Here is a 14,721-nt window from a genome sequence, read left to right as displayed (position 1 = left end):
CAAAAGGGTCCAGAGAGGCAATTTTTTCACATAGAGGGTGGTGAGTATCTGGAACGAGCTGCCAGAGGCAGTAATTGAGTCGGGTACAATTTTATCTTTTAAAAAGCATTTAGACAGTTACTTGGATAAGATGGGTATAGAAACATACAGGTCAAACGTGGGACGAGCTTGGTGGTAAAAGCTGGGCAGCATGGACAAGTTGGGCCGAAGGACCTGTTTCCATACTGTAAACCTCTATGACTCAAATCTTTCCTGGTGAAACTGGTGCATCAATTAGCATATATAAAATATTCATTTAACTGTATCGATTCTGAAACATTGAGGGAGATGTCTTTAAACTGAAGAATATTAAATATTTGAGCCTGTCTATCATAAAGGGAAGTTATAAAGATATAATCCTATTTTTCCAAGTGTTCATGCTTGTTGGTTGTAACATCAGGAAAATTAGTTTTGCAACCTTTAGAAGCTGCCAATTTAAACTCAATAAAATACATTGCAACAGCAAGCAGGCAGTTCATGCATTCCTCAGCAGCTGGGGGAAAAACAGAAATGCACTTGCAATTTGAAGAAAATTAGATAAGCTACTTAAGGTTTGATAACTCTGATGAAAAATAAAGTTCCAGTTTGACAAAACTAACTTGCCTTTAAAACTTGAGATATTCACAGTTTCGTTCTTTTTGCATTCATGAGATTTGATATCTCAATTTGGGGAACAAAAAAGACCGTTATGTTTACAGGAGCCAAATTATTGTATTGCTTCTTCAGGAATCATCAAAAGCTTAAAAGCTGTCAAAGGTCACCACAATTGGACAGCAATCTAGAACTAACAGTCAAGCTGCTAAAGAAGTCACACCAGTAGAATAGGTTTGGAGAGAGCAGAGTTGGTGGAAGGGAAAGGGTAATGGTAAGCAGTGGGGAGAAAGAATGGAAACAAGGATTTTGATTTGATTTATTATTGTCACATGTATTAACATACAGTGGAAAATACTGTTTATGCACGCTATACAGAATGTAGTGTTACATAGAACATAGAACATTACAGCGCAGAACAGGCCCTTCGGCCCACGATGTTGCGCCGACCAGTTAAAAGACAATGACCCACTAACCTAAACCAATCCCTTTTCGTCCATAAACCTATCCACGGATCTCTTAAACGCCCCCAAACTAGGCGCATTTACAACTGCAGCAGGCAGGGCATTCCAATCCCTCACCACCCTCTGGGTAAAGAACCTACCCCTGACATCCGTCCTATAACTACCCCCCCTTAATTTAAAGCCATGCCCCCTTGTGCTAGCTTTCTCCATCCGAGGAAAAAGGCTATCACTGTCCACCCTATCTAAACCTCTAATCATCTTATATGTTTCAATAAGATCCCCTCTTAGCCGCCTTCTTTCCAGCGAAAACAACCCCAAATCCCTCAGTCTCTCCTCATAGGACCTCCCTTCCATACCAGGCAACATCCTGGTAAACCTCCTCTGCACCCTCTCCAAAGCCTCCACATCCTTCCTGTAATGTGGGGACCAGAACTGCACACAGTACTCCAAGTGCGGCCGCACCAGAGTTGTGTACAGTTGCAACATGACGCTGCGACTCCTAAATTCAATCCCCCTACCAATAAACGCCAAGACACCGTATGCCTTCTTAACAACCTTATCTACTTGATTCCCAACTTTCAGGGATCTATGTACACATACACCTAGATCCCTCTGCTCATCCACACTATTCAAAGTCCTCCCGTTAGCCCTATACTCAACACATCTGTTATTCCTACCAAAGTGAATTACCTCACACTTCTCCGCATTAAACTCCATCCGCCACCTCTCGGCCCAGCTCTGCAACCTGTCTAAGTCTTCCTGCAAACTATGACACCCTTCATCACTATCTACCACACCTCCGACTTTGGTGTCATCAGCAAATTTACTAATCCACCCAACTATACCCTCATCCAGATCATTAATAAAAATTACAAACAGCAGTGGCCCCAAAACAGATCCCTGAGGCACACCACTCGTAACCGAACTCCATGATGAATATTTACCATCAACCACCACCCTCTGTCTCCTATCCGCTAGCCAATTCCTGATCCAATTCCCTAGATCACCCCCAATCCCATACATCTGCATTTTCTGCAGAAGCCTACCATGGTGAACCTTATCAAACGCCTTACTAAAATCCATATACACCACGTCCACTGCCTTACCCCCATCCACCTCTTTGGTCACTTTCTCAAAAAACTCAATAAGGTTAGTAAGGCACGACCTACCTGCCACAAAACCATGCTGACTATCTCCAATCAATTTATTACTCTCCAAATAACTATAAATCCTATCCCTAATAATTTTTTCTAAAACCTTGCCCACAACAGAAGTGAGACTCACCGGTCTATAATTCCCGGGGAAGTCTCTGTTCCCCTTCTTAAACAATGGGACAACATTCGCTAACCTCCAATCTTCTGGCACTATACCAGAGGCCAACGACGACCTGAAGATCAGAGCCAGAGGCTCTGCAATCACTTCTCTTGCCTCCCAGAGAATCCTGGGGTAAATCCCATCCGGACCAGGGGACTTATCTATTTTCAAACCCTCCAGAATATCCAGCACATCCTCCTTATCAACTGTAATACTGTCAATTCTACTCCCCTGCAACCCAGTCTCCTCCTCAGCTATATCCATGTCCCCCTGCGTGAACACCGAAGAGAAATATTGGTTCAATGCCTCTCCAATCTCCTCCGGTTCCACACATAACTTCCCTCTGCTGTCTATAACTGGCCCTAATCTTGCCCTAACCAACCTTCTGTTCTTGACATACCTATAGAACGCCTTAGGATTCTCCTTAACCCTATCAGCCAAAGTCTTCTCATGTCCTCTTTTAGCCCTTCTTAGCTTACTCTTCAACTCCCTCCTAGCCAATCTAAAGCTTTCTAGTGCACTACCCGAGCCCTCACGTCTCATCCGAACATAAGCCTCCTTTTTCTTTTTAACCAATGAATCAACTTTTTTGGTGCACCACGGTTCCCTAGCCCTACCAATTCCTCCTTGCCTGACAGGGACATACCTATCACGGACTCGCAGTAGCTGCTCCTTGAAAAAACTCCACATTTCGGACGTTCCCAGTCCCTGTAATCTCCTAGTCCAACCTATGCTTCCTAATTCTCTCCTAATAGCCTCATAATTACCCTTCCCCCAGCTAAAACCACTGGCCCGAGGTTCATGCCTATCCCTTTCCATCACTAAGGTGAACGTAACCGAATTGTGGTCACTATCACCAAAATGCACACCAACTTCCAAGTCTAGCACCTGGTCTGGCTCATTTCCCAGCACCAAATCCAATATAGCCTCACCTCTAGTTGGCCTATCTCCATACTGAGTCAAAAAACCTTCCTGCACGCTTTGTACAAAAACTGACCCCTCTAACGAGCTACAGCTATAACAATTCCAATCAATATTAGTAAAGTTAAAATCCCCCATAACAATTACCCTATTACTTTCACTCCTAACCAGGATCATCTCCGCAATCCTTTCCTCAACCTCTCTAGAACTTTTAGGAGGTCTATAAAAGACTCCCAACAGGGTGACCTCCCCTCTCCTATTTCTAATCTCCGCCCATACTACCTCAACAGATAAGTCCTCATCAAACTTCCTCTCTGACACTGTGATACAGTCCCTGACCAATAATGCTACCCCTCCCCCACTTCTACCTCCTTCTCTACTCCGACTAAAACATTTGAACCCCGGGACCTGCAGCAACCATTCCTGCCCCTGCTCTATCCATGTCTCTGAAATGGCCACAACATCGAAGTCCCAGGTACTGATCCACGCTGCAAGTTCATCCACTTTATTGCGAATACTCCTTGCATTAAAGTATACGCATTTCAAACCCTGCTCCGCCCCACCCCTGCGATGCCATGCATTGCAGTCCCCATCTATGCCCCCCTCACTTTCAACCCCTCTACTCACGATCCCACCCCCCCTCCGAATCAGTTTAAACCTCCCTGCATGGCCTTAGCAAATTTACCCCCCAGGATATTGGTCCCCCTCTGATTCAGGTGTAAACCATCCCTATTATAGAGGTCCCACCTTCCCCAGAACGAGCCCCAATTGCTCAAGTACCTGAACCCCTCCCTCCTGCACCAACCCCTCAGCCACGAGTTCAAACTTTCCCTCTCTCTATTCCTCTCTAAACTATCCCGTTGCACAGGCAAGAGTCCGGAGATAACCACTCTATCAGACTTGGCCTTTAGTTTCCACCCCAACTCCATAAATCTCTGCTTAATATCCCCTTCCCTTAACCTCCCTATGTCATGCGTCCCCACATGAACTATAACTTGGGGTTGATCTCCCTCTCCCCTAAGAGTCCTGAATACCCTTTCTGATACATCCCGGACCCCAGCCCCTAGTAGGCAACACACCAGCCCTGAGTCCCTACCTTTACTTCCAACTCTCCTATCTGTCCCCTTAACTGTGGAGTCCCCAATCACGAGGCCCAATCTTTTACAGCCCCTAACCACCTGAGCTTTCACACTAGGCTCACCCCCAGAGACCTGCTCCCTTTGGCTATCCTCAGTTGATTCCTCCTCAACTGTAGCCTCCAGGACCGAAAACCTATTTTGGAGGGGAACAGCCCCAGGGGATTGTCCCCCCGATTGCTTCTTTCCCCTCTTCCTGGCAGTGACCCAAGACTCATTTCTAGGAGTGACTATCTCCTTATAACTCCTATCGATTTCCACCTCCGCCTCCCGAATTATGCGGAGTTCCTCTAATTCCACCTCCAGCTCCTTTACACGCTCCTCCAGAAGCTGCAATCTAACACACTTCCTACAAGTAAACTCACCTGAAACACTACTAGATTCCCTCACCACATACATCCCACAGGAGATGCAGCTTACTGCCTGAACTGCCATCTCTGAAGCAATTACCAGCAGAAAAATAAAAATAAAAAAAAACTTCCCCCACACTTATAATTTAGGTTAGAGGAGGTGGGAGGGTGGGATTCTCTACCAGTGTAGAGGATCAGGTATCCTCTCTACACTAATTTATAGGGTTAGGGGTCCGAGAAAAAAAAACTACAGTCACAGCCAGAGTGTAGAGAAAGATCAACTTAATGCAAGGTAAATCCATTCAAAATTCTGGCAGCAGCTGGGAAGAAGCTGTTCTTGAGTTGATTGGTACATGACTTCAGACTTTTGTATTTTTTCCCCAAAGAAGAAGGTAGAAGAGAGAATGTCCGGAGTGTGTGGGGTCCTTAATTATGCTGGCTGCTTTTCTGAGGCAGCATGGATAGACATAAGAACTTAAGAAATAGGAGCAAGAGTAGGCCATCTGGCCCTTCGAGCCTGCCCCGCCATTCAATAAGATCATGGCTGATCTGTCATGGCTCAGTTCCACATTCCCGCCCTCTCCCCATAACCCCTAATCCCCTCTCTTATCAAAAACCCATCAACCCGCTTCTTAAAAATATTTAGCGAGGTAGCCTCCACCACTTCAACGGGCAGAGAATTCCAGAGATTCACCACCCTTTGAGTGAAGAAGTTCTTCCTCAACTCCGTTCTAAACCGCCCCCCCCCTTTATTTTGAGGCTGTGCCCCCTAGTCCTACTGTCCTTTCTGAGCGGGAAGAGTTTCTCCACCTCTATCCTATCCATCCCATTCATCATCTTATACGTCTCAATGAGATCTCCCCTCATTCTTCTAAACTCTAACGAGTACAAGCCTAGTTTATTCAGCCTCTCCTCATAGCTCAACCCCCTCGACTCCGGCATCAGCCTAGTAAACCTCCTCTGCACTCCCTCCAAGGCCAAAATATCCTTGCGTAAGTACGGCACCCAAAACTGCACACAGTACTCCAGCTGCGGCCTCACCAATGCCCTATATAGCCTCAGCAAGACCTCCCTACTTTTATATTCAATCCCCCTCACTATGAAGGCCAGCATCCCATTCGCCTTCCTGACCACCTGCTGCACCTGCAAGCTGGGTTTTTGCGACTGTCCGGGATGGATTGGGCAACATTTACCTTTTGTAGTTCCTTGCAGTCTTGGGTAGAGCTGGAGCCATACCAAGCTGTGATATAACAAGAAAAAATGGTGCATCTGTAAAAGTTGGTGCGAGTCATAGCTGACATACCAAATTTCCTTAGTCTTCTGAGAAAGTAGAGGCGTTATGGGCTTTCTTAACTATAGTGTCAGCACGGGGGGACCAGAACAGATTGTTCGTGATCTGGACATCTAAAAGCTTGAAGCTCTCGACCCTTTTTACTTTGTCCCCATTGATGTAGACAGGGGTATGTTCTCCTTTACGCTTCCTGAAGTCAATGACAATCTCCTTCGAACGTGGGAAGGAAGGGGTGTGGAGCAGAAAAATGAGGTCAAGAACACTACAGGACAGAAAATAGGACAGAAAAAAAGTGCTCTCGGTGTCCTATTGGTTTTGGCTCTGGCTGTCTTGCCACACTGAACACATTTGGGCATATGTAAGTCTTCCATCCTGCAAATGTGCCCAAGCCAACATAGTTTTCTTTCCTTGATGAAAAGTCAACAAACTGTGGAGATTTGCCTTCGAGACAGCGAAGGTAAGGCAATTGAAATTTGACACTGATGATAGGGAATGCACAAGATAGCAGAGTTGAAATTTGAGAATTGATTACTTTTTGTTTGGGCTACAATGCACTGCCTTGAGGGGTTTCTTGGCAGGTCACTCTCTAACACACACTAGGTGAATCTTCCAGCCTTGTTTCAAATTCTCACAAATTGTCCTTTTTAATCCAAATGTGAGCTCCCACCTGCATGGTTAACTATCAGCCTCACTGATCTCTCTGTGTTCCAGATCTTGGCAGACTATGTCTGAGAATTTTTAGTGATATCTTAGAAAGTCCCCCCTAAGCCCATCTCCATGATAATATGAATTACTTGGTCCTGGTATCCAGGTAGAAAACACTGCTTAGCTAAACTATCCTGGAATCACACAGACAATTCAAAGTATAACCATTTACAACCTAACATTCTCAATACATTCCCAGTAATTTGGAAACTACCAGTCAATCACTATGAACAGAAAGGCTACCATTGTCTCCAAGTGTGAATAACTTACACCTTCTTCCTGGCAAACAACCCAGGTCTCTTTTAATCTTTAACAGCTACATCACCCAGGCCAGTTGTTACGCAGACTTTATAACAGTTCATACGCCTCCGTTTATTTTACCCTGAATTAAGGACACAGTCCCAAAACATTAGTTTAACAGCCTACATACCAACAACAGTTTCCTCCAAGGATCCCTTTGTAAATTGTAAGGACTGTGGTATGCAATTTCTGTTACATCTTTGGGACATTCTGATGACTTGGTAGTTTTGGTCTATGATCTAGCATAATTTTAAGCTTGTTACTGTAATTGGATATATAAAGTTATTCATGGATCACTGCTAAAATTATATATCCTAAATGTACAGTGTTAACATCTTTATCAGAATAAACACTGGACTACTCAAGTGTATTTGTACTATATGTTACATGTCCAGCTAATGAAATTAAAAACGTAAATACATTTCAATCTTTGTCACAAAGAAACAAATCTTGAATGACATGCCTACAGTTTCTGGCTCACTTGTGAGGTCAACCAATAACTAAAAATTATATTTCTTATTGTAATTGGATGTAGCAATTCTAAGTATTTCCTCACAAATTAGATAAAAGTCAATTTGTTTCTTCTCTTGAAAATTAGTTTAAATTGCTGATAACCTTGATTTTTTTTTACATTTTTGGTATGTAAGCAACTAGAATGACAGCATGGATTATTAGAGAAAATTATAACTAAAAAACATAGTAAGGAAGGAAAAGACAAAAATAAGAAAACATGACTCTAGGAACAGTTTATCACACTATCAATCATCATTTACTCACTGTGCCAAGACATGTATATGACAACTCTACTGAAATTTCAGCAAAACAGCCCAGAGATATCAGTTCAAGAGGAAGCAGATAGCAACTGAGCAAGGAAATTGATTTAGTTAAATTCATTCCTGGTTAAAGAGTCTTCAACTACTGGGAGTTAAATGCGTGAATCAATTCAAAAATCTCTAAAATAATCAATTTTCATTTCAGGATTTTAATAGCGCATACAGAATTTATGAAAGGAAGCATAAACAATGCCATTAAACAAAATGGGGTCACGTTACTGTGAAGATAACCATACTGTTCCAAGAATAAAAATCTCTTGAAGCTTTCAAATTGCTAGTAACATTTTTGATAGATCAATCCATTATAAGAAAAAGATTTGCAATTATTTAGTGATTTTCACAACTTCAGGATTTTCCAACTCTTCACAGCCAATGGACTACTTTTGAAGTGCACACTTGAAATGAAGGAAATGCATCAGCCAATTTGTGCACAGCAAAGTTAAGGTCCCATAAATAGCAACAGATAATCAGCTTTATTAAGAAAGTTGCTTGAGGGATAAAATATTGGCCAAAATACTGGAGAGAACTCCCCTGCTCTGATGAAGAATTGTATTCAAAACATTATGCTTCTTTTGAGACAACAATCGACCTGTTATTTTTGGCTTTTCTATTTTACTTCAGGTTAACTTTTTGTTCTTTCACAAATAATAAATTTAATAGATGGGTAAAACATTCTGGGGGTCTATGGGCAAAAGATACACGGCATGTAATCCACATCAACTGCTGCACTAAACATGTATACAAAGAGAAGATCGTTTTGGATGTTGAGATTTTCCCAATCTTCTGCTGTCTAATCTTCAGAACATAATTTTTCACACATGGCATTTATTGATCCAGCCAGGATTCAAGTGTTATTAAATCCAGTATACTTCTCCATTGAGTAGTCAATGTTCCTTCCATTTCACTATAATAATATCCCTCATCTTCAAAGTTCAAAACTCCCCCCCTCCTCATAAAAGCCCTGGGGAGAAGAATTATCGGCTAATCCCTATACCTGTAGAAATTGTTTTTTAAAAAATGACCAAACACAATGAACTTGTAAGATTAATGCATACTTTATGAAGTAAGGTAAACAGGGAAACTGACAAAATTGAGAAAACGTTGCTGTAGGTATTAAGGTAATAACAATGAAATAACGTGGGATTAGGTTACATAGATTTTATAGTGGAAACAGGCCACATGGCCCAACCAGTCCCTGTTGACAAGTATGATCCACTTGAACCTCCTCCGATCTTTTGTCAATTTAATCTATTATTCGAACCCCCTATTCCCTTCTTCCTATATGCTTGTCTAGATTCTCCTGAATGCATCTATAATATTCACTTCAACCAATTCCCTGTGTTCCACATTTCAGTTGGATGAAGACATCAGAATCTAAGAAGCAGAGCAGGAGAAGGTCATATGGCTTGTCGAGCCCATACTACCATTCAATATGATCGTGGCTGATCTTTGGCTTCAATTCCACTTTTCTGCTTGCTCCATATAACCACTGATTCCTTGAGACACCAAAAATCTGTATCTCATGCTTAATTATATTAAAAGATGGTGCATTCTAACCCTCTGGGGTGGAAAATTCCAACAATCCACAATCCTTTGAGTGAAGAAACTTTTCATCTCATTCTGAAATGATAAACTAAATTATATAGTTCCTTTTGAATTTCCTCTTGCAATTTTTGGTGACTACCTTGTTTGATGGTCTTTAGTTATCATAGAGTCCCTGGTGTGCAGAAGGAGGAGGCCATTTGGCCCATTGAGTCTGCACCAACTCTCTGACAGAGCATCTAACTCAGCATCGCCCCCAACTTTATCCTCGTGATCCAGCGCATTGACCCCACTAGTCCCCCTAAACTAACACACTTTGAGACAGTCAGAGGCAATTCACCTAACCTGCACATCTTTGGACAGGGGAAGAAACTGGCACACTTGGAGGAAATCCACGCAGACAAGGAGAGAACGTGCAAACTACACAGAGCCACCCAAGGCTGGTATTGAACCTGGGTTCAAACAAAGCAATGGAATAGTCAATAAATGGGAGGATATTGAGAAGGATAGAGGAAGTGAGACCTTGGAATGCAGGTTCTCAGGTCCCTGAAGGTGGTTGGACAGATAAATAAGGTGGTAAAGAAGGCATATGGAATACTTTTCTTTTATTGCACAAAATGTGGAACACAAAAGCCATTGCTGAAAATTTTGCATAAGGTCTGGTCACCATATTACAGGGAGAATATAATTGCACCAGAATATAGAAGAGATTTACAAGAATGCTGCCAATGCCGGAGAACTGTAACTATGAGGAAAAATTAGTTGGGCTGAGGTTGTTTTCCTTCTTTGAACAGAAAAGCCTGGGGGGAGGGACTTGATTGAGGTGTGCAAAATAATGAGGGGCCTAGATAGAGTGAACAATGAAGACTTGTGTTCCTTAATGGAGAGGATAATTACAAGGGGGCACAGCTTTAAGGTGACTGGGTTAAAGGGGATATTAGGGAAAGCCTTTTCACCCAGAAGATGGTGGTGTCTGGAATTTGCTGCTCGGATTGGTGTTTGAGGCAGAAATCCTCGATTCATGAAAAGGTACCCGGATCTACACCTGAAGTGTTGTAACTTTCAGGGCTATAGAATGTGGGATATGCAAGGTTGGATTAAAATGGACAGTTATCTTTTTCTTTCCTGTGCAGACACATCGCTGAATTGTCTCTTTCTGTGCCATAACGTTTCTATGGTTCAATGCTGCAATTCATTATTATATTTTTAGTTTCTTGGTAATCTTCTATTGTCTCCTTTTAACAATTATTTTAGATGATGTAATGGCGCTGGCTAGGTCAGCATTTATTGCCCATCCCCAATTTCGCTCAAGGAAGTGGTAGTGAGTTGCCTTCTTGAACTGCTGCAGACTATGTGGTGTAGGTACACCCACAATACTATTAAGGAAGACAGTTCCAGGATTTTGACCCAGCAACAGTGAAGGAATAGTAATATTATTCCAAGTTAGGAGTGATGTATGGCTTGGAGGGGAACTTGCAGACAGTGGTTTTCCCATGTACCCGCTATCCTTGTCCTTCAAGGTAGAAGAGGTCACAGGTTTGGAAAATGCTGTCAAAATAGTCTTGGTAAGTTTCTTCAGTAGAGATTCATTATTTTTTCTACCACCAATGTTAAATTTTCAAACTATAATTCCACGGGCATGTTCTACCCCCCTTTTCAAATATAGGAATTACAATAGCTATTCACCAGTTTTCTGGCACTCCGTATTTTTCGGACAAATTTATTAAACATGTGCTGTAATGCCTCTGCTATCTCTTCCTTCATTCTTTTGGAATACTTGGGTGCAATCCATCTGAACCAGAGGCTTTTAGCCTCTGAGTTTGATTAGTTTAACTGCCCCATTTTAAATTTTCAATGCATTTATCTAATTTTGCATCTCATCATTCAACGTTGTGTCTACTTGTTGTATTTCCCTATGAATATCAAAACAAAATAATTATTTAAATTTCTGCCAATCCTGCCCATTCCTTTTTTGGAGACTTGTCTAGGCCTTAAATTTTGTTCTGTTTATTTTATTTCTGGGAATTATATATATTTAAGCATTCAAATTAATATAATTTACCCAGTAATGACTGCCTGAGACTGTTTTAACAACTGTGCATAAATTAGAAAATTCTATCAACTTCCTCAGTAGACAAGTCTTATGAAAAAGACTAATAAAACTGATGATTCACTAACTCTATTAAAATGCTAGTAGCTATTCTGAAGGATTATTAAAAAGCTCACATCTTTAACATGGTGCTGCTTTTGTGAGCATTATTTTACCCATAAATTCTATCAGTTTCACAAAAAACAAATAGTCTGAAACACTCTACAGACTGTTTTTTTAAATTTCTTTTATTGTTGTTTTACTATTTTGACTTATGTTCCTTGATAATTTAATTTTATGGTTTCCCTTTGCCTTCCTATTCTCCTCGCCTCTCTCTCCAACTTATTCTCCTAATCTCTCTGTATTCGCTCTTATCCACTCCTCTGCACTCTTCACTTATGCACTCTTCTCTTATGCACTCTTCTGCTATTTATGTACATAATCTACACTTTGATCCTAGCTTGCAAGTGTTTCCTTATGTCTTCATTCGTCCATGGAGTCTGACGAGTGTTTAGTTTCTTTTTTCAGCGGAATATATTTTTCATGCACTGTGTTGAACAGAGTTTTAAATATTTCCCACAAAATATTGCAACATCATCGTTTACCAATATTGATATCAATTTAATTTTTTCAAGTTCTATTCTCAGCCTCCCAAAATCAGCTTTTCTCCCACCTATTAACCTGGATTTTGTCATGCTTCATCATCTTAAGTGTATTGTAATGTGCTTACTACGTCGAGGCAGTCTCTTTCTTTTGCTTCTTACATTTGGTATGCTTCATTCCCTGTTTCTAGATCCAATAGCAAATTTTTCCTTTTTGGGCTTTTAGATGTAGGGTAGAAAAGATACTGTAAGACTGTAGAAACTACATTCCTCTTTGCTATCATTAGCAAGGCAATTGAAATCTATGATTTTTTCTTACTCAACTGTACATTTCTCTTCACTTCCCTTGCACTATTGAGTGCTCAGTAGACTGTATCTATTGGTAAGATTGATCCTTCATTATCTTCTTTCTCTACTGATATGATAGCCAAAAGGACACAAGTTGTATCTTGATACGAAATATTTTACATGAAAACAATTTATAACATTAATCTATACATTCATCTCCCAATGTTGTTCTGATTCATCATATGTCTTCAATCAACCACGAGGACAGGACAAGTTCAACGGCCACTACTGACATCAATAAGATATCATCCACCAATCATGTCTCGGCCAGTCATAATAGTAATTGTTATTGATATCAGTCAGTAAATAGAGAGGACTGAGATGAAATGCCTGCTCCCAACATTTTCTTTGCTCAAAATGTTCTATTCTGTAAAACTATCAAATGCAACTTGGCTGAGAATCAACAGAAAGAATGTTATCTGTCTCGTTCAATTAACAACTGAGACCTTGCCACAGGCTGGATGCAAGTTCAATTATCTCGTTTTCAAATTCAGGCCATTTTATTTTACCAAGAAAATACGTGCTAATTGGGGCAATTTAACTTCAAGTTAGATTTCCAAAATATAATGCAGTTTAACACACAACATATGCTGAAAAATACTGATACAAACCACAGAGAAAAATAACTCAGTTACATGATATTGTTAACATCCAAAGGAAATCTTTTTACCCATTGCTTCAAGTGAAGTCAAGCACTTTGAGAAATCTGAGGTTATGAAAGGTGCTATGTAGGTCTTTTTTTAAATGAACATCGCATATTGAGATGAGGTTGACATCCATCAGGGTCATTTGCCTAGAAAAAAAAGTGCACCCCATACAAATTAAATAGTATATTTTAAGCAGCATATGGTTGGAATAGAGTTTGAAGCATTTATAACCCTTTTACACTGTGGACCTATGCTCAGCCATCCTCATAAAGCAGTAATAAGGTTTTCAAGTTGCTAACCTGTAGCACCTTCCAACACTGGGAGAAGTTAACAGCCAGAAGCAGTAACTTGATAATATAGCCTTAAAAATAACTGTATATGTACAGATGTTCTGAAGTCAACAGTCTCTTAAGCCATCTCACAATGAATCTGGAACACAGGCAGTTGTTTCATATTGGGGAACAACTACCACCAGAAATGCAGCTGAGCCACAGAATAGGACTTTCTGTTGATTCTCAGTCAAGAGGTGTTTGGCAGTTTTACAGACAGGCACTTTGATGGAAAGAAATACTGGTAAAAGCAGATATGTTGCGGGACTCTGTTCCAACTATTCCTTGATATTCTGCTGTTGGCCTGGACAGTAAGCATGGCAATCATTTTTGTTTGTTGGCATTGGCATTTTACATTAGAAGTTGTGTTTAGAAACACCATATGATGCTGTGTTTTGTCTCGAAAGGCACAGTTGTATAATTTTAAATTCTTGAATTCAAACAAACAATGGTTAGGACTGCATTGTAAAGTCCAAATAAGAATTTACAGCTATCAAAACTACTTGAAAATCGTTGAAACTACTTTGAAATTCAAACATATAACTCAAAGCATCAAATGTTAACTATATGTGTCTTTTAGAAACCCTGCTGTGATAAAATTGCTAGTAAAACTGCTCTATGTATTATTATCTGGGAAAATTAATTTCCATCATTTGTAAGTTCAATTTGAGAAAAAAACAGTTTTCTCTTGTGATTCAGTAGAATGAGACAGTGAAAAATCACACATACCAGAAAATGTGTGGTTTCAAACCCTGTGTAAAATAGCTAATGCTAGCCAGGACAATAGCAGTGCATTGTTAGTTTAAAAATATACATTGGTGCTGGATTGCTGCCTGTCAAATTGACTTCTAAAATAGTTCCTGCAATTACATATGTGGACTGCTATTTAAACTTAAAGCAGTGGTTACTCAAGGCAAAGTTAAAGAATATTCCAAGAATAAGATGCAGCAGTACTTTTCAGAAGAGTTACACTGAGGTGGAAGCAAATACTGAGTGGCATGGCCAAGGGATCAGTATTGAGATTCTTATTAATTTACAATAATGATTTATCTAATCTGACCTCATAATTGAACTCTCCATGCCAAACATACCTTACAGTGAATCTGTGTTGTACTCTTGACAAACCTTCCTGAATTATGAGGAAAAGCAGGAGAAACTTGGATATTCCAGAATTGATGAGATCAACTGATAGACTACCATTCAATAGGTAGACAAGATGA

At 40.5% G+C, this 14,721-nt stretch overlaps 1 protein-coding gene across 2 annotated transcripts in view; it reads right to left on the bottom strand.

The window, feature by feature from the left end:
• Positions 1-14,721, bottom strand: part of lyrm4b (LYR motif containing 4) — a 182,709-nt gene that overhangs the window by 31,799 nt on the left and 136,189 nt on the right. The window contains exon 3 of one of the 2 annotated variants that reach the window (XM_080202071.1): positions 5,983-6,055. The exons of the other annotated variant lie outside the window; for it this stretch is intronic. Within the exon in view, the coding sequence (XP_080058197.1) occupies positions 6,005-6,055 (51 nt within the window). The 3' untranslated portion in view covers positions 5,983-6,004. Of the gene's footprint in view, positions 1-5,982; positions 6,056-14,721 lie in introns of those variants that run through there. 2 annotated transcript variants of the gene reach the window in all.

The sequence above is a fragment of the Carcharhinus amblyrhynchos genome, chromosome 2, assembly GCF_965287045.1.
Source record: "Carcharhinus amblyrhynchos chromosome 2, sCarAmb.v2.hapA, whole genome shotgun sequence".
Classification (NCBI taxonomy): Eukaryota; Metazoa; Chordata; class Chondrichthyes; order Carcharhiniformes; family Carcharhinidae; genus Carcharhinus; species Carcharhinus amblyrhynchos.
Note: the sequence above shows the minus strand (reverse complement) of the source record. Positions and strands in the feature narration are given on the sequence as shown.